Genomic DNA, 21,814 nt, shown 5'->3' with positions numbered 1-21,814 from the left:
AACAAAGCAACTTACCAAGGTTGTTGTCTGTTAACACCTCTTTAACCCTCTTCGTAATGCCATATGTGTCCAATTCAGGAGAGACAGCAACCAGTTCTTGAATGCTAAGTGCTGAATGTCCCGAGAGAGGCAAAGGTGTTGTCGACTGGGATTCAGGAACAGGTGGCTCACTTGATTCTTGAGGTTTGCCATCTTTACTTGTCTCTATAGCAGGACAGGGTTGCTGTACCAATTCAGTCAGACTCTTCACTGATTCACTGGAACTCATAGGAGACTCAGGAGCAGGACTGCAACTGGCAGAGGTCTTTGGAGTGCTTTCTGTAATTAAAAAAGGAGAAAAACTGACTACAGCATAATTATCTTGCAATCAAAGCATTACAACTACCTTCCTTCTCGTTTATAGTCTGCATATTTTAACAAATGCCCAGGTATGCAAAAAGTACACCAAAGCCCTAAAATGCTGTTTTTAAGGGCTAGGGTACTGAAAGGTTTCATTTTAAAACTATGCTATTTTGTAATTTTACTATTTGATTAATCTCTGTTTTCTCAGAGAGACAAGATACATAAGTGCAACAGAAAAATAACACAAATAATTAATTAACATTCAATATTGTGGAGGGCTGCAAGAAACTCACTTGGCTATAAGATTTCTAGGTATTGTTTTCTCTGTCATTTTCTTACAAAATATTTTGATGCGTCAATTATTATAGAGGAATATACTTCACAAATAAACATGGTGTTTGAATGCAATCACAATAAAATGGGGGTATTCAAGGCAATAAAAGCTTTTACCATACTGTATTTAGGGAAGTCTTCCCAACACATTCACAGAAACTGCTCTCTCAACCAAAGTAAATGAATTTTTTAAATAGTTTATGAAAGATGCAAAAGAGAGAGACATAAAAGGAGAGCAAGTTCTATATACATCTTTAAGGCAATAAGAATCCTACAAATATTATTTCTTCTTTCTGCTCACCCCCAAGTCGTCATACAATAGAATATAAAACCCAGCAAATGTTATTTTTGTATCAGGAACAGCAAAGGAATTGTACTGTAAATTTGCCCCGATTCAACCATGCGAGGGACCAATCTGGCAGATCATCCATCTTGTTCACTGTACACTGTCAGGGATGGCATGAATTCCCTACATGATAAACAGATTTCTTCTCAGGTCTGTGTCCTTTAACCCACATCAAGGTCAAAATTATGGATGCCTGGCTAATAAACTGCACAGCAATGGTTCAAGTTCCTTCTAATTTTGTCGCTTGTGCCAGCTTAAACAAATCTTACCAAATAACTAGAGCAGCTGCAAATTTCCTATGCAATTCTACATACATGCACTGCAAACCACACATATACAGTACAGTAAAAACCAAAACACCTCACAGAGGACTAAACAAAAGCATTCACCAGTGTCTATTTTTTCAGCCTGTTACTGCAGACATCAAAGGTAAAACAACATATTTCTCTCCTATCACTAAAATGTGGTATGTTGCAGACAGAGTGGATTAGTTACATTTTTTTTTTAAACATATCAACAACCTCCTGGGATTTTGTTTTTAAGAGCAACCAACCTTTTTATTTACTCAAAAAGGTAAGAATATCTGAATCTGATTTTGGAATGCAACACAAAGGAAAACAACGGGTCTATTCTAGGAGCACTCAGTGTATTGTGATTTCAAACTATGTATTATACACACACTAGATAAACAAACAAAATACACTCTACATTCATTCTTGTGAATTTCCCTTAATTTAAAAGCATTTTCAAAATCAGACATTTTTAAGAAGCTAGCAATTAATTCCTCAAGAAAATGAAATCACAAAGCAGATATTCTTTGTTACTCTATGTAGAAAACTCTTTTGTTTTTAAAAAGGATTTTAAAGTAGAAGTTGCTAACAAAAGAAAGGGAAAAAATCTAATTTAACAATTGTTGACCTCCTAATCTGCAGTCATTTCGTGTGTTTTATGATATAATTTGTGATGCCCATGTCTCTTGACTCCCTGGCAGGAAAAAAACAAAATTCAGGGACACCTGAGAAATAGCAGATTAAGGATTCCAAAAAAACCAGCAGTTGCAAAGGGCTAATGAAAACAATATAGTAAAATAATGTTTCTTTGATACATCATCTGCTTCTCACATCCCAAATTTGAGTGAGAAATACTACTGAAATATGAGTGATCAAATTGATTAAGTTTGTATAATAAACATGTATATGCAAGTGTTTATACACATATTTATGTTTAGAAAGAGGGACCGTACTACTGGTTGGGAGGTAACAGATTTTATTATCATGAGTTGGGGTGATCACATCATTCAAATGGCAAAGCCCAGGGCCCCCAGTTAATGACTACGGCACCTTAATAAGTCCAGATAAAAGCTTTATTATACCAAAGAGGTTATGCATGTTATTTAAAGGGCATCTATGCAGTATTGTGAGTTAGAAAGAGCTTCCATGATGTTCTCTCTTCCACTAAGTCCACTGTTTTGAGGGCAGATATTTCAACGTGGAATGTTTGCAAACACTGCTACCTTGACTTTAGCCATAGCATCTGGTTGAAATTCAAGGGGGTTGTTGTGTGGTTTGTAGGGATCTCTCTTGTTTCTCGTCTTGGGAAGGATTTTTATAATATCTAAAACAGGAATAACTTTTGTATGCACATCCCTTCTAAGATCATCATTACACTATATGCTGAGAAAAATAACGAAAGGTTGAAGGATCAGGTACATAGCATATATATTTATTTTGTAAAGCTCTCAGGGTGTGAAAGATGTAATACTTAAAAGGGATAAAATAGTCATACCTAATATAATTATATATAGAACACAAAAAACTAGTGTTAGTGCAACATTAAGGATGAGAAATCAAGTACTCTAAAGCTGGAGTCTGACTGCGCAGGGTTGTGTCAGCTGCAGGGGTGCTGGAACAATTTGTACAGTGGGGGTGCTGAGAGACATTGAACCAAACTGTAAACCCTGCATATGATGGAAACCATTCTAGCCAGGGGGTGCAGCAGCACACCTAGTTCCAGGACCTATGGTCAAGCTGAGCAGTATGTTTCCAACAAGCCTGCTGCCTTCTTGTTCTGTAGAATATAATGTTTTACATAATCCCGCACATTCACCCCCCCAAAATTGTCTATCCTTATATGACTGCTTTCAAATGTGAATTGAATATAATGAGTGAAGTGATGTCGGCTAAATGTGCAGACAACCGGAATCATTTGAGAAGTGTGATCAGACCCTCTTCATCACTGAAGCCTACAGATGACAGTTGAGATGTCGACATTGTTAACCATCTTACAGCTGATCAAAACAGCCAAGAAGAGAGAGAAACGATCACATTACAATGGTCTGCAAAGTTAATCTGGGTCGCATCTGATGCAGCTGGAGCGTGGCTTGTGGACAAAGCTTGGGAGGGTCCCACTATTCTCCTTGCATAAACTGTTCGTAAGTTAGGAAATTCCAAAAGTTAAGGTGTCTACTGCAACCAGGAGTGTGGGATAAGAACAAAATAAAGCTAAATAAAGGAATGAATGTAAAATAAGTCAACATTGCCCATCTGCTTTCTATTTTTGTTTTGTTTCTTAAATGTGAAATATATTATTTTTATAACATAAAAAATTGAAAGCTATCCAATATGGTTGTCTTAATGCTGCAGAAAAATACCTACATTTTGGAATTTCCTGACCAGTGATAGTTTGATTGCTCAATCTTAATGCTGATATTTATATTTAATTCCTTTGATTTAAGAGAAAAAAAACTGCAAAATTGCATTCCACTCTGAACTGAGAGAACACGACTTGACTCTGGTTGAGCACACTGCAAAGCTGGCTGAGAACAATACATCAACCTCCTCATTATTACATGAACCACAGATTTATGTTCTGTGGTTGTGCATTCCCTATTGCAGTGGATGAAGCCATAACAAGCTTAAAAGTGGGTATTTTTCAATCCAACCTCCTCTGTGCATTCCTTCCACTTTTTCTCATCACCAAAACACCACAGAGTCTGAAGCACTGCTCAGAGCTCTTGCTTTCGTTTGTCAGTTTTGGTTGTACATTCTACTGGACCTAGTAATGGATTTTTCTGTTCTTCTGCTGGATTTTCTGACCCTAGGCAAGTCAGTCTGCCATTTTTCTGTACAGAACTCTACCACATTCTCCCATCCTAAGGTGATAACAGTTCTGAAAAGCTTATTTAATATATTTTCTCCAGTGTGGGAGTCACTATCTTCTGGAATTTGAATGTGATACTTAAGTTGGTGGAACAATCATTTAAAAGCCACTGCCAGGATATGACTGGCCTCCCCCTTGTTGAAAAATCATCACTGGTGGTGATTTTATCAGCTTGGATAGTCTCAGATATTACCACAGCAGTGTTCTATAAGGAAATAGTAGCATTATACCCATGTTCTAAAGTCTTATCAAAGTGAGTCTCTGATTTCCATATAAAAAAAATCAACAATAAGTTTTTCCCCCCAAAGCCCATTCATAACCAAGAAAGACTAGGCTTCTTCAAAAGTGAAGAGGGCACTTTGTTCCTATCTATACAGAAATAAGTCATTTTCCAAAACCTCTAGATTGCTGGAAACTCATGAAGATAATACTAGGGAGCAATCAATTGCCACTCAGATTGTCTAATTCAGTTTTCAACCAGGGGTCCACAGACTATGTCTAAGATTTCCAAAGAGGTTCGCACCTCCATTTGAAATTTGTTAAGGGTCTGCACACGAAGAAAAGGTTGAAAATCACTTGTCTAAATGAATTAGACAACGTATAAACTCTTGCTATGATTGAGTGACAATTTCGGTACTAATGTGTTGAGTGCATTCCACCAGATCCAAGACAGCCACTACTGCATGTCTCTGAAATGTCATACCTTTATATAGTATTACTCTACGGATTGAGTCTGCTTGTTCATCACCTAAAGTGGGGAACGAAAGGGGCAATGCTTGGTAATGAAAACAACAGCCACTTACAAAGAACCACCACAGCTAGTACAGATGACTGCTACGTCGAATCACATTATTCTTCCCCACAGTTTCAGAGTATTACAATGGATTCTGATTTAGTGGAAGGAACTGAGTGTCAGGTGGATCTGCACTGGGCACACGTACACAGAGATATAACGTCCAATGGACACTCCCAACAATAATGCCCTGAGCATCAGCACCAAATGCATACATTCTTCATGGAGAGTGTTATATGAGATATCAATTATTATCATGAATGATTAGAAGATATTACAGCCAAAACTTTGAATCTCAATGAACTAAACTAAACTTTCCACTCCTCCAAAGATCAGATGCACCACATTAAAATGGAAGTGGATGATTGGGGAGCCAGCCCAGCAAGCTCTGAAGTTTCTCCAGAGTCCTTAAAACCTGCAGGTTCAGCAGGACTTCAGGGCGTAAGTCTCACTTCAGGTAAAAGGACAAGTGGACCTGAATCTTACTTTCACAGCTTTTACATGGGTCTAACTTCACTGAATTCAATTGACTTATTCTGGATTTACAGTGATGTAAGATAAGAATCAGACCTGAACTCACCCCCACTCATAGTCTGAAAATTGTGGGCATGCTTGAAATTTACATAAAACTGGGGTTCTCTTGTACATGCTCAAAGGAAAGATTTCCCTTTTTCTTCATGTGGACTATGCAGGGGATTATATCCTACAATTACAGGAGGATGGATGGGATAATCTATCTGATTTGTGATGTATCTTATTTTGATTCTTTCAACTGCAAGTAGCTTTTACAGCAGCACCTCCTCAACTGTGCACTAACACTGCCCAGATCTACAGAAGATAGCCAGCAGAAGGTTCATCCTGGAGAGAAACAACAGATACTGGTGTTCAGAGGCTTGCAGGTAGTGATTGACTTGACTAGTTACAAACTCTTTAGAACAGCATGGACTTGAACATGATCGAGACAATAGGCATGGAAGTATCCCCGCCAAAAGAGGTAAATGGATGAGTGTGCAGTGTTAAAATACTAGGTGATGGATGCAACCTTGTCAATCCCAGAAGGATGACAGCCTAGAAGGTGACATATCCTGGTAGGATGTCTACAGCATGGTTTCTTAAGCAGAACTGTTTGTATTTCTTCCGAGGACTATGGATCCCAGGAAGCTACGCTCTCATTTCTACAGGCTTGGCAGCAAGTGGTTTCCTTCTCTTTTGTCCTTTTGCCAAGACAATGTAATCCAAAGCCTTTTGGTAGGACAAGAGCGATCTGGACCAAATCCATCCGAGTTCTCAGAGCAAATTAAAAATTTACTGTGTTGAGACTTTTTCTGTGGCACATTTGACTTCCAGAAAGAAGTACTCAGTCCTATATTAGCTCAACAATAATGGAGTGAATATACGGTTGAATGTGTGTTACTGCCAAAAGGTACAAAACATAGAGATGTTGGGGAAAGACCATCTGAAACATAGAAGGTATTCAGGGGCCTCTAACAGGATTAAGAAAAGTATTATATTCTGAAGGCAGCACGCAGACAATAGCTGCCTTAAGTTTTAGGCAGAAGTGGATTGAAAAAGCAGATCCACTATAATTTTCAGAGACAAATCTCTGCAGTTTATCCAATCCACTATTTAAATTTCAGCACACAGCCCTCTATATACAGTAATAACCTAAATTCCATTTAGTGTTCATTTGAGCAGTCAGGATAAAGTCATTTCTTATTATCTCCCCACTGTGTAAAAAACAGCTTGAAGGTAGGCAGTCAGCAAGCATTTTCACCAAAAAGTAATTATTGTAAGTGACATTTTTACTGCTGGCATGCCATAAGGCGAACTGTGCATTTGGAAGGACAAGTTGCTGGAACAAAATGACAGGGTATTCTGTGACATTCTGACAATAACCCAAACATTATTTAGCTGGCGATTGGCTTGATGCACCACTTTTCATAAAGTCCATAGCTAAGGCTTCCGGTCCATACCAAACAAGTCATATTCAAGTTACTTATAAATGAATATCAGAACAACAACATAGGACATGTAGTAGTGAGAGGATACAACAATCTGGTTATTTTTTCTATAGCAAATTATTATAGAAGAGGAAGACAGATAAACATCAACAAAGGATTCTCTTACCACCTCCCAGAAGAGCATTTGATATCTGAGAGCCTGTTTTTACCCACAGATGAGTTGATGGGCAATAAACAGATTTGGATAGGTTGCCCAAGATCAAAGTGGCACATACTGAGACTGGATTAGCTCCTAGTTTTTCCTAATTATTAGTTTGTACAATATCTCCATTTTAAAGACTAAAAACCAGAGTATATTGGGCCTACTCTCGCTGATGTATCTTTAGGGCCTTATCCATTTCCAGGTAAAGTCAACTGCAATACTCCCACTGAATTATGCATTCAGTTTTCTGGCATCTGAAAATTTCATGCAGAATTTGGTCTTCATTTTTCTACACTGTGATTTTAACTCCTGCACAGGAATTTATGTTTTCACACAGTAATGAGCTTTTTGTGCACCAGTGGTGAAATGAAACACAAATTTGATCTACGTGAGTAATAAATCAGCTAAGCATTTGTGGCATAATACTACAATAAAGCCCTCTTATGATTAATTAATAGTACTGATTTATGAACATTGAATATTTTCTCAGAGGTAGTGTTTTAATGGATTTATTTTCAACGAGTGAACCTTGCCTATTCACAATTTGCACATTAATATGGCTTATGAAAATAAGCCACCTCTCCAGAGCCTAAATGTGTGAGACAGACACATACAATAATGTAAAGCAAGTATGTATATAAATTCATGGTAGTGAATGCCAGCTATTGTTAAGATTATAGATTTCCCTGGATGATTCTTGTGTGGTGGTTGTAGTGTTTATAACTGAATAAATAAATAAGAATGTTAGAACTGAAAAAAAAAACTCTTAGGTCTGAAACTTTCCAGACTTGGTCTTGCCTCAGAGGTGAATTTTCGTGGGTGACAGAAAAAAATCTGAAAAATATCCCTTCTGTGTCAAACATTTGTGTGTTTTTGAAAGAAAAAAAAATCAATTTAATTCCTTGAACCAATAATTCAAAAATTACATAATGAAAACAAAAAAGCCTAGGCTGGTCACCTGGCTACTACTTCGTCGTCTTTACATTCTGAGAAAAAAATGAAAAACAAAGGCCCCTGCCCTGCAAATACTCATGCTCATGAATGTGTCTAAGGTTACACATGTGCAGAAATGTTTGCAGAATTAGGGCCAAAGGTTGTGACCACTTGAATAAAGTTACTTCTGAGCATTGGCAAGGGATTATACGATCTCGCCACAATTTTATGCTGCATTTTCCACAATGTTATGCTCGTTCCACACTTACATTTATATATAAATTTTCAGCTGTGGGCACCTGAAATATGTAGCAAAACTAGATGGAGTTCAGAAAAGAGCAACCAAATTGGCAACTGAAGGGCCTGACATAGGGTGGGCTTTCAAAAGTCCTCGAGAGAGTTAGGTACCCAACTCCCATTGGCTTTTAATGGGAGCTGGGCATCTAACTTGATTAGATACTTTTGAAAATTCAACCCAGAGTGCCCAATATTACTACAAATTACGTCCCTTCAGAACGATGTTTGCTAGCAGTGGTGCAGTTCACAGCAGTGGTAAAGGCCCTAGTGTAGATCAGGCGCAGGCAGTTTTAAATATAGTATTTCAAGAGCAGAGAAGAAAACGTCACTTCCTTAGTCTCTACCATACCATCTCTATCGATATAGAGTCCCAAACTGCCTTAATTTATAATGTGATAGGGTGGCAAAGATGTCAATTAGGCCAGTGCTCAGTCGAAATGAATGCTTTTATCATTGTCTAGCACTGGTACTGGCAACCAGTGAGAAAAGTTCAAGTTTATGTCTAGACTGCCCCACAGTTCAGACTACGCAGTGTGCATACAGGTGCTCCGCAGTTACTCCCTGTGTGAATGCTGCAGGTGCAAATGAAAAGGTGCCAAGTTTGTATTAATGTAGTCTGTTTAAAGAGGACGAGGTTAATGTGAGCTACGTACCTTTTATAGAGTAGCAGCCGTTTTAGTCTATATCTGCAAGAAGAACAGAAGTACTTGTGGCACCTTAGAGACTAACAAAGGTATTCGAGCATAAGCTTTCGTTGGCTACAGCCCACTTCATCGGATGCACAAAATGGAACATATAGTAAGAAGATACACTCACACACATACAGAGAAGGTGGAAGTTGCCATACAAACTGTAAGAGGCTAATTAATTAAGATGAGCTATTATCAGCAGAAGAAAAAAAACTTTTGTAGTGATAATCAAGATGGCCCATTTAGACAGTTGACAAGAAGGTCTGAGGATACTTAACATGGGGAAATAGATTCAATATGTGTAATGACCCAGCCACTCCCAGTCTCTAGTCAAACCCAAGTTAATGGTATCTAGTTTGCATATTAATTCAAGCTCAGCAGTTTCTCCTTGGAGTCTGTTTTTGAAGCTTTTCTGTTGCAGAATTGCCACCCTTAAGTCTTTCACTGAGCAGCCAGAGAGGTTGAAGTGTTCTCCTACCGGTTTTTGAATGTTATGATTCCTGATGTCAGATTTGTATGCATTTATTCTTTTGCATAGAGACTGTCCGGTTTGGCCAATGTACATGGCAGAGGGGCATTGCTGGCACATGAGGACATATCACACTGGTAGATGTGCAGGTGAACGAGCCCTTGATGGCATGCCTAATGTGATTAGGTCCTATGATGGTGTCACTTGAATAAATATGTGGACAGAGTTGGCATCAGGCTATGTTGCAAGGATAGGTTCCTGGGTTAGTGTTTTTGTTGTGTGGTTGCTGGAGAGTATTTGCTTCAGGTTGGGGGTCTGTCTGCAAGCGAGGACTGGCCTGTCTCCCAAGATCTGTGAGAGTGATGGGTCGTCCTTCAGGATAGGTTGTAGATCCTTGATGATGTATTGGAGAGGTTTTAGTTGGGGGCTGAAGGTGATGGCTAGTGGCGTTCTGTTATTTTCTTTGTTGGGCCTGTCCTGTAAGAGGTGACTTCTGGGTACTCTTCTGGCTCTGTCAATCTGTTTTTTCACTTCAGCAGGTGGGTACTGTACTTTTAGGAATGATTGATAGAGATCTTGTAGGTGTTTGTCTCTGCCTGAGGGATTGGAGCAAATGCAGTTGTATCTTAGAGCTTGGTTGTAGACAATGGATCGTGTGGTGTGTCCTGGATGGAAGCTGGAGGCATGTAGGTAAGTATAGTGGTCATTAGGTTTCCGGTATAAGGTGGTGTTTATGTGACCATCTCTTATTAGCACAGTAGTGTCCAGGAAATGGACCGTTTGTGTGGAGTGGTCTAGGCTGAGGTTGATGGTGGGATGGAAATTGGTTGAAATCATGGTGGAATTCCTCAAGAGTTCTTTTCCATGGGTCCAGATGATGAAGATGACATCAATGTAGTGCAAGTAGAGTAGGGGCGTTAGGTACCCGCATGGCCCCACAGTATGCCAAGAATAACGCTTCCTTAGCTCTCATCCCCCAACGCCCCTACTCTACTAGTCAGTAAAAGACTTAAGGGTGGCAATTTTGCAACAGAAAAGCTTCAAAAACAGACTCCAACGAGAAAGTGCTGAGCTTGAATTAATATGCAAACTAGATACCATTAACTTGGGTTTGGATAGAGACTGGGACTGGCTGGGTCGTTACACATATTGAATCTATTTCCCCATGTTAAGTATCCTCAGACCTTCTTGTCAACTGTCTAAATGGGCCATCTTGATTATCACTACAAAAGTGTTTTTCTCCTGCTGATAATAGCTCATCTTAATTAATTACCCTCTTACAGTTTGTATGGCAACTTCCACCTTCTCTGTATGTGTATTTTATATATCTTCTTACTATATGTTCCATTCTGTGCATCTGATGAAGTTGGTTGTAGCCCACAAAAGCTTATGCTCTAATAAATTTGTTAGTCTCTAAGGTGCCACAAGTCCTCCTGTTCTTTTTAGGTACTTTTTAGTTCACGCCCACAGGATCCACAGGGGGAGTTGGTATGCACTGCTATTCACTTACAGATAGCTTATCTAATTGGCTAAAGAATGCTTTATTCACCCTCTGACTTTAAACCAAATTTATAACCCAATGGAAGCATACTAGGCTCCAAACAGGATTTGTGTCCACATGCAGCGTGGATAATAGTTTGTTAGCAACTACAGCCGTTAACAGTGTTTCATCCTTACCAGGGCCTAGGCTGACACACAGTTGCCTTCTTGTGTAACTGGTTCTTCAAAGTATTTTGCTTTGGGGGCTATCCTGTGCTACTAGTTTGGCTGGTCGTCTGTTTCTCAAGCCCTCTGTGGGTGTGTCTTCTAGGCAATCTATGCACTATGGTGTAGCTGCCCAGGTGCTCCCTGATACAAAGAGGTGCTGATACAAAGAGTTCTGCAGCACAGTAAGAATTAATATGCAAACATGGCTATGAGGGAAGAGATACTGCACTATTGACATAAACCAAAACATACAATATGTAACAAGTTAAGAGGACTGGGCAGTGTTGAGGGGTCCTAAAGAGAATATCTGTATTCACCAGTAATGAGCAGTGTGAACATCAAGGATGTAGAGAATTACAATATTTAAGCTTCTATTAAGGGTATAACTAGATGTAATGGGACAAAATTAAGAAAAGAGAAATTTAGGCTACCAGGAAAAGCTTCTTGGCAGTGCTATTAGCCTGTGGAATTAGATAGCACTTTTTAAAAAAAGACTGGACAAAACTCCAAAAGATATGGTTTAAGGAACACTCTTGAACTGGTCCAGGGATGGACTAGATGATCATTACATTAATGCACTTTTTGAAAAACAAGGAAGAAAACCGGGGGCTTGTGTTAGCATATAGACAATCACAGTTTTTAGAACCACAGCTGAGATAATTTTAGAAGATTATTTTTAAGTTAAATCAAATTTTAATTTATATAATTAACACTCGCATCCTGGCAGGTTTTTAAGACACCATTGTACACCACCAAGCCCTCTTTAAAAACCTGATTTTTCTGTGTTGCCATAGCTCACTACTTCTTCAGAAATCCATATTGATTTAAGAATACAGTAACTGTTAAAAAAATTATCTTCAGTAACCTTATTACTAAAGCAGCTTGTGTGTAGGAACAGTTTTATTAATGAGTTCCTGAAGATTAAACAAATATCTGTCATAAAAACATCCTACCAAGATACCAAAAACAAAACTTGTGTTTAAATTGCCTTATTGTAAGCAAAAATTTATCATTATATGACAATTTTTCACCGATTCAATGCTTCTAAGAGGTCCTAACTTCGTTATTATTGTAACATCTTTGCTGATGCTCCAGTCAGTTAGAGACTAGAGCTCATCATGCTATCACCATCATATTCGTTTGGTCCTCTCTCCACCTCAAGCTTCTTAACAAACTTAGATAGAGTATGCAGGTACTTCTATGAACGTGTTCAGTGTCTTAACCTCATTTGCCCCTGGATATACAGCTTAAACCAGGTGCAACAGCATACATATGTCCAGTGTACATCCTGTTCTGTACTGAAGAATATTCCCCCCTCACTAAACAATGTGGACATTCATTTGCTAGGGGCAAGATACTTGAGGGGTTAATATCTGGATTCTTTTTCTCATAAGAAAGGCCAAACCATCACCAGTCATATATGTTGGTATAGCAGATTGCTCTTCATCTTAACAGAAAGCGGCTGAATGGACTGTCCCTGCGTGTTACTGTACTAAATGCAAAACCGTTCTGGAGGAGTACTGGCTAAAGTACTGAAAGAAAATGCCATTTAGATTATACGCAACAATATTATAAAAGCTATTAAGGTATATTATTTTACACATCCTCATAATCTCTTCATACTGCTTTACTTAATTTGTGATAAAATTGTTGAGAAAGGGTACTTAATGTAGGACAGTCAGTAAAAGTAATTTATCATCTTCCCGCTTCGGTGCTCATGTTATCAGCGAACTCATTTTCTGCATTCATCATGCAATCAACCTATTATTTGCATATTAATCAGGCAGTGGACCATGAAAGAGCTGCATCCCAGCCAAATGCTGCACTATCTCAGGAGGAACACTCAGTAATTATCATACATCAGTGTTATGATGTGGTAATTGATTATAACATCTTTCTGTTGCCCCTGGGGAGTCCCACTGCTAACCCAGCTTCAGCCATTCTGTGCAGTTTTCTCTCTGACAATTAGAGAAACCATTGCTGTCCTTTTACTAGATTTTTTTTACCTTTACAATAAGCAGTTTTAGAGCATTTCCAAGTTACCTTTAAAACAAAAACAAAAAACCTTCACAAGAAAAATAACTGTCTCAAAACAGGAGATTAAAACACAATTGTATTCATTCCTGCTCATCCTCTCTCTCTCAAGGTCTTATGGATTTTTAGGTGCTGATCTTGCTTGCATAATACCAGTAAACAAAATAAAATGTTGAAACTTCACTAGATTGTAATTGTAAAGTTCGTACAAAGAACAGTTTAGCTACTTTATTTAGGTGCCAAATGACAGGCTAATTTTGGTCCTCTTGTAAAGGACAAATGAAACATCTACTAGTTCCAACTTACTCTATATTTAGGATATAAGTTCCAAAAGAGAAAAGGAGAAAAACAAATGTAAAACAAAACTGAAGTTACACTAAGACTAAAGAAATTACTTGTTCATCTGTGTGAAAATATGGAGAGTGGGAGGGGGCAGCTTCCATCACCTTTACACATCCCAATATTTCCTTAGAAAGCAAAGGTATTAGGGAGGGTGCTGTGGTGGAAGAAGTATCTGGGAGGTGGATCTGATGAAGCTTTTTAGGAGACAGGAGCAGCTAGGGTATGTTTTATAATGTTAGGATAGGGGAAGGAGAAGTGGAAGTAACAAATTGCAAAGCTAAATTTTTTTTTTTTTAAAAGGAGTATTTGTATCACCGTCCTAGTGTCTGACGTGAGATGCGCAGACTACTGATGTCCAAAGGAATTTTGCTGGTGCTCTGCATTTCTCAGGATCATGCCTTTAAAATACTATCAAATGGTGCTTAGGTTATTCTGGATGTAGAATACACTTCTTAAAGAGGGACACAGGGTTTCAAATACTATTTTTTTTTAAGAAACAAATTTCCTTAAATTTATTATTAGTACCACCTTTGATCATTAAAACTGTAAGAATTTTAAATATCAAATTCACTTTATTTATATTCTTTGTTTAATTTTTGCATTTCACTCAGCTCGAACAATGAAAATAGACCAGTCAGTTTCAGTTTTCTTTATACATGATTTCTAGTCTATTTAACTTTATGGTTCCCACACAGTAGCATTATATTTCAACATTTGGTCTGTAGGGGAATGTTGACCTAGAAAAGAAATGGTTTCCATCAGAATTAAAATAATCATAGGAACAATCTTCTGGATGACTTTACAAATTTTAAAAAATCTCAAATATCTATCAAATTAGATTCGACACATACATCTTTTCTTTTCTTCCTCTGCACTGAAACAAAAGGGACAGCCACAAGGTAACTTGGAGGATACTTAATTTTCCAGTAATTTTCAGTTTTCTCTTCTTGGAAATGATTTTACATATTTATCAATCAAACACACAGCTCCTTATAATCTAAACCTGATTTAATTATAATCTGGTTTATAATCTGTTACTTTCCACCACAGAATGTTTACTTCATGTTAAGACTAGTTCCTGGGAAACATACCTGCCTTAGAGCTGTATCCTCCTTATGGATTGGAAGCAATGACCTGTACATTTGGAGCATATACTTTCTATTCAATAACTCAGGAAGGAAACAGTCCATCTGTTTTATGCAGTCAAAGCAAGGTAATTCTCACCCACCTCAACAGTATTTTACTAAATTGCCAAGCAACCTAAAGTTGTAGTTTGCCTGTATCCATTACCATAGCCAAGGGGATGAAATAGATTAATACCCTCTTTCCCCCCCGATAAGCACTCTTATGTGACCAATCCCAGAAGCCAAACCCTTGTAGCTTCCTATGAAGAGACATGTGCCTCACTTCCCTTCAAGCAACCAAAAACCCAACATGACTCCTCGCCAGCAGACAAACCCTCCCATCACTGAGAGACAAATGCCTTATCCTAGTGATAAGTACCCTTCCTGACCTCTTTTGCAGCTGCCAAGCCCTCCAGACTCCCTCTCAATATAGAGGAAGGTGCCTGACCCTTCTTCTCAGCTGCCAAACCATCCAGAGCCCTATCTCCCCCCTCCCCAAGCTGTCAGACCTTTGGACACCACAACACAAATACTAAGGCATCCTTTATGTCAAAACTGCTTGCTGATTTAGGGTCAGTTACTCTTACATTCTGGTTTTCAAAATATGAGATCATTCTTTCATACCCAGCTCCTCCTGGAACTAGCAGCTGGCTGTAGGATCCACTGACTGTTTGTAAAGAGGGAGGGTCAGAGAATCGGGGCTCTCTTATCACAGAGGGAAGATCCCCTCCAAAAAAAGGGAGGGATGGGGAAAAACATAGATGAATGATTAAGAATATAAAGAAATTGAGAGAAATGAGTGTTTGTAGTCTATCATATTTAACAGACCAGATCTTCACTCTGAACTAAGCTTGGAAAGAATATGTACCAAGGAGGTCACATGGTTTGCTTGATCTTAAAATACTTTTGATCTAATGAATTATAGCAAACTATTCCAGAAGCAAAGTTTTCATCAACAATTTTGGACTATTGCAATCCCTTAAATAAAGAACTGTAAGCACTATGCTGATCTAGAAATATCTCAGTGCACTGACATTGTGCTAATTGGTACTTTTCCATAACTGCCTGACAAAAACAGCAGTGGTAACAGTACAACTAATTAAACTTTTCATCTTCAAACTTTATACATATTCACTAATTAATTATGAGAAGCATCCTGTGAAGTAGGTATTATCTCAATTTTTACAAATGGAGAAACTGAGGCAGAGAGCCTTTATGACTTGCCCAAGTTTACTGAGGGAATCAGTGACAGACAAGTTCTAGAATGCCTGAGTTCCTGGCTCCCAGTCTTGTGCTCAGACCATAGGACAGCTGATTTATGGAGTCCACACAGCCTGACCAAAAAAAGAAAAAATATAGGTTGCAATGGATTATTTGCAGTTCTTCTAAAAATGAAGATATAGACCCACATTCACTATTTAAAATAAATTAAGATCAGCTTCAGGGTATTGCACGAGTTCCCTTTCCTCCATTTAAATAGGGAAAGAGTGTTGTCACCAAGTTACTACATTACATCTACAATGAATCTTTCCTTATAATGTTGGTGCTCATAATTACAGATTTTATAATGCCAAACACACTTTTATACCTGTAAGGTAAGGACCACAGTGAGGAGGGAATTGTGTTGCAGAAGTTTTGATCATTGTTTACCTAGTGTATGTGGACTCAAAATAAAAATGAGTGGGAAAGGGTTTTAACAGGTGAAATTCTAGGTTAACATGCATAAAAAAAGATCAACACTTGTATGATAAAGACATCTCCTATGCTAAAGGGTCTTTGAAAAAGAATAGCAGGTAGAGTTTCAATAAAATCAATTATTTACTAAGCATCAATAATACACACACACAGAGCTATAGGCACGCAAAACAGATTGTGACTAAAAGAAGAATTCTAGAAAAGAAACAAATGAAACTAATGTTCTAGCAATGCTGTCCATGTTATATTAAGAGTCAACTTTAATTCCAACTTTGCACTGCATTTCAAGGTCCCAATAAAGTGCATTGGATAGTGATTCTCCTCGCTTTATTGATACTAGAAAAGTTACCAGGAACGTTGTCATGGTCCAAATTATCAGGGAAATAGCACAGAATTTAACCATACACATTAGACAGACTATAGCAGCTGCCCTTGTGAGGTACCAGTTGAAATCAACACAGCTTGAAATCAACACAAACTGGGGCCAATTACTTTAGAGCTGCAAACTCAGTATGCACAAATGATGTGGAAACTTAACCAATTTGCCTATTAAAATTACATTTTAGAGTTAGCACAAGAGGCTTGAGTCTGTTGAGTTATCCATACACTCTGAGGAACTAACTAAAAAATTCTATTCTGATCTGGCTCACACTGATAAGAGATGGCATTTATATTTTTATTAGCCTCTTTAACCAAAGTTTAAAATAAGTAATTGAATTTAACCTACTTGTGTAAGGAATTCACGCCTGCTATTCTGAAACCTGTCATTAGTCTTATGACTCTTACGTCAAGAGATCCCCCTTTCTTCTCCATTTTATTGGCCATAAAGTCATATTCATCAGAACCATTTCAAACCATAAACAACTTTGTTAACCGAGAATGCATTCTCACAGAACCCAGTATCTCTTGCTACAAGGAGATATTAGCCTGTTTCACAGATAAAAAAAATCCAAATTTGGAATGGACTCAGGAGCAGAGGAACCAATGTCCATGTACATTAGCACATGGGTCTAACTATAGAAGTTCTCAATAGATTGGTCTGAGCTACCTACTGGAACACCTCCTATAACAGTTGTGCTCCTCTGGAACTATAAAGCCATGCACAATAAAGGTAAGAATCATGAGAAAGGGCACAGAGTTTTTTTCATGTCCCGCTTGAGGCTATCAAACTCCTTTCCTCAAGAAATCAGAATCTCACTACTTCCAGAACAAAAGAGTAACACTCATATCTTTGCCTTAGTTTTCTCACAACAGTAATTAGAACAAGACCGTAAACAATATCTAATAACTCTGTTGCTGCGTAATAGGGAGATTGACCCAATCCACAATTAACTACCTGTTAGCCTTTGTTATTGAAAGATAACACAGTGATGAGCATGGTATGAATAGAGATAGACAGATGAGATATTTGGCTTTCCTGTCATTCTGCAATGCAAGAACTATCATCAGATCTGGAGTAAACTTTGTACTCGTCTTTGGATTTTTCCATACTTCTTTCCTAAGGGATGATAAAGATTAATCGTCCCTTGTTGTTACAATTTTTTTTATTTTGAAAGGAAAGGTTTTATGTAATATTTCAGTAGATCTAAATACAGTAAATCTTTGGTTTTTAAATCACTAGGTGGTACTCAATTATCTCAAGCAAGATTTTGATTTAAAAAACAAGCTTTGATTAGCTCCCCATTTTATGCAGCTATAATCCTTTCTTCAATTCCCATGAGCATTACTACTGCTAAACAGCATGAAGTTAGGAATGATGGATGGTACCCAGAAAGGAAGACAAACAAAAGGGAAATTCAAAATCCCCTGAGATCACCCGCAGCTGTACTGACAAACGAAGATTTCCACATTAGGTCATACGAAGACCCTAACAGAAACACATACCAAAAAGACATGCAAATCTTTAATGTAGTATATGGACACTATATGACCTTCACAAAGGATAAATACAGAAGTGAATTAAAAATTCAACATTCTTGGGAATATCAAGATAATCACCAGAATTGGTACATAAGACCATGGTATCTTTAGTTGGTAAAGTTTTACAGACACTCAGTAAAGAAAGCAATCCAAATAAAACCAATACAGGAGCTACATACAATACAAGTGTTCAAAACACTCAACCATATACACGTCCTAATATTTATTGCAACTCTCTAATACTAATCTATCTTTGACCAACAAAAATGCACCTAAATAAGGGCCAAATTCATTAAGAAAAAGAAGAAACATGCTGATGCAGTTGGGTGACATTAATTCTGAATTTTTTTTCCATATGATTTGGTCCATGTTGTTGACACATACCTCATTAAAAAGACAGATTTACCCAAAGGCAAAGGTAGAAAGATACATTAAGAAAATGTTAGAAATAACATACTGAATTTCTTTTTCACCACTGGAAGTATAGATACAATTTGCGTGTAAAATGCATTCAGCAGAACTTGTGCAAGGATCTTCTGATTACTAGACTGATGCTTAAAGCTCACAGACACAGAATACAGAAGAGTATCCGATTATATTTTGGTATCAGAGGCTATTCTTGCAAATACTTAAATGTGTTAAAGGTTTGGACCCTTTTTTGTTTATTTATCATATACAAACATGTAGATTTATGATCTTATATCATACAGAAAAGTCCTGAATGTTAAAAAAAAGTTACATTCTCCTTGATTTTTTCTTTAGATATGTCTTGCCTTCATTGGTTTTGCTGGAAAACTCCTTGAAGGACAATCAAATTAGAGTTGGAGCATTTACAGCCCTCAAGTAGAGGGGTGGGATGCTGAATCTTTCACAAACACAGCTTTTCTACCAAATGTTTGCCACGCATTTGAATTAAAATATAGGAGGCAACAAAAACGATCAGATTACCCTTCTCCTCTCAACTGATCATGCTTTACTCTCTTGTTATCTGTGATGTGATAAGCCTATTAGTTCTACAAATATAAAAGGGAAAACAAGAAATGAACTTCTAATTCTAAAAATAAACAATTTTATTCATGTGTTTATTTTTAATCATAAAAAGAAAGCCATGGACACAATCCCATCTTTTTCCTTATTTGCAGGTCACCTTTAAGGCAAGAATAAAGGGTGGTAATCAATAATATGCTCCAATCAGGTAATAAAAACTTAGCACTTTGCAAAATATTAGCTCAAGGACAGTAACTGACAGACTAGGTGGGGATGTGTAGCAGTGGAGCAGAACCTCACACTAACTCATCTAAACTTCCTGAAGGAAATAACCGTTAGCTACTAGCTATCCTCCTGGGAACCCATGAGTTGATCAGACTGCAATACTGTAGGTCAGTATTTCAACCCTTTCTTAATTACTGTTAGGGACCAGAAAAATGATTAATAATAAAAATATAGCCTTTTCCCCTTCCCTCCCATTTGAAACCCTACTATTTTTAAATGACCTATTAAATGTATTATTTATGATATTTTCTATGTTTTCTTAAGTGTTTATATATATTTTTAAATTAGAATTGTGACTTGTGTCAGATGAATGCTACAGAAAAGTAGATATTGCATACTTTCATGAGCAGCAGTGTAAAAATGCCTCAGGAAATTTACGTTCTTTAAATACTTGTAAGTAACAATAGCTCTGTGATTGCAAAGACTGTTCCTCATTTTATTCATGAAGATTTTATTTTCATGGTTGATTTTAACGCTGACATTTTGCCTGTATTCAGTCCATTTTCATCTAACTCCTGGGGAAAGTTTAGAGAATTTCTCAATATGAGAAATAAATAAGTTTAGAACCACAACTGAGGGTGAAAAAATATATCAACAAATAAGGCAGTTAAGGTATGTAGGTCATATTACAAATGAAACGCTTCTGTTTTACAACCTAATACATCTCACTGTAAGAGTCTCATAGTAAGGGAAATGGTGGAAACCCTGTTATTTAGGGCATTTTACCTAAACTGGACCAATTATCAGCAAAAGGTACTGTGTTACAACTGCAAGGAGATGGACAAGATAACCTAACAGGTCCTTCCTTTCCATTCTAAACTCCTGTAATTCTCTCATTTATAGCACCTGATCATCTTGCAACCACAGAACACAATTATTTCTCTAGCCTGGATACAGTATAAATGGCTTACATCAGTTAACTGTATAACTGGCTACATAGTGTGCGTGGGTAGAATTTGGTATCAAGCAGCAGGAACACAGCTGGTTTATACTTGGGCTCCCTACTGTAATGGTCATCCTCAGAAACATCTTTAAGCAATTCACTTGCATTTTTCACACATCTCTGTTATGTTTTAGTGAAGATATGGGAGAGTGAGTTGCATATTTAGCAATCTTCCTCAACTTTAAATTAGAAAGCTGGTTTAAAACCATAGCTGAGGGTGAAAAAAATATACCAACAAATAAGGCAGCTGAGGTATGTAGATCATATTACAAATGAAACGCTTATGTTTTACAGCCACTGTTACTTCTCAAATTGATATACTATGGTAAAAAAAAAAAAAAAATACAGTGCGAATGATCTCAGATCACAATCTTCCAGCCTAATGTATTCTGTTAAATGCTTGCATTTTCAAGATCTGCCATAGCAACACAGAGGGATGAGGAGTTAACTGTTAATAAAAAACCCTTAAGGTGCTCCTGCATGCTATAACAACAAAACACAAGAATCCTTTGGGCATCAAGGCAGCAGAAACAGAATAAAATGTAGTGAATTACTTTACAGCAAATCATTTGAAGCCAGTTGATTACCTGAGCTTGCACATCCCTGCTGTAGGGAATCCTGCAGTGATGTCACCGAGAGGAGGACTAAGTAAGAGAGAACAGTAAAATCAGGGAACAATAAAGGAGACTCCCAATCCCCCAAACAAGGCAATAACTCCAATTCTAAATAGATTTAACAATTAGTCAAATGTTGATCTCAGTTACAACCAAGTGAAGGCAAAATCTGCCTTGGTATTACTAAAAACAACCACTAGATATTTGATACTTCTAAACAGTATAATAAAAACAATGGTAAAAAACAGAATTAGAACCACCACTTCCCTCTTTAAAACTTAATTCTTTTATCTGGTTACATGGATCAAAATTCTTCAGAGAACTTTAGAAACAAGTAATTCCTATTAAAATGTGACTGAATTTAACTTTCACATTTTTCTAGACATTTATCCAAAGTTGCTTGATTTATATGCTGTATTTATTCATAAACTCCATTATCTTAATTGGTAACTCATCATCTCCTGCTTACGACTTAAGCAGAAAACTAATCCTTCTGTGTAAAATCCCAGTGAGTCCCTTAACAACAGGTTGTGAAGTTGAGGTGGGCAATTCTACTTACACAAATGGCAGAGCTAACTTAAGAAAAAACTCTCGCTTACTGCAATTTAAAAATAATTCCTCTCCTTCAATGCCAACAAC

General features: G+C 37.4%; 1 protein-coding gene across 10 annotated transcripts in view; it reads right to left on the bottom strand.

The window, feature by feature from the left end:
• The window catches only part of CUX1 (cut like homeobox 1), a 402,959-nt gene that overhangs the window by 77,132 nt on the left and 304,013 nt on the right, over nucleotides 1–21,814 (bottom strand). For 8 of the 10 annotated variants that reach the window (XM_073315641.1, XM_073315642.1, XM_073315643.1 and 5 more), the window contains 2 exons: nucleotides 21,149–21,205; nucleotides 16–318 (listed from right to left, as the gene is read on the bottom strand). The exons of the other annotated variants lie outside the window; for them this stretch is intronic. In XM_073315641.1, coding sequence (XP_073171742.1) covers nucleotides 16–318; nucleotides 21,149–21,205 — 360 coding nt within the window. The remainder of the gene's footprint in view (nucleotides 1–15; nucleotides 319–21,148; nucleotides 21,206–21,814) is intronic. 10 annotated transcript variants of the gene reach the window in all.

Source organism: Lepidochelys kempii, chromosome 17, assembly GCF_965140265.1.
Source record: "Lepidochelys kempii isolate rLepKem1 chromosome 17, rLepKem1.hap2, whole genome shotgun sequence".
Lineage (NCBI taxonomy): Eukaryota > Metazoa > Chordata > Testudines > Cheloniidae > Lepidochelys > Lepidochelys kempii.
The sequence above is the reverse complement of the archived record's forward strand: the minus strand, read 5'-3'. Positions and strand labels throughout refer to the sequence as shown.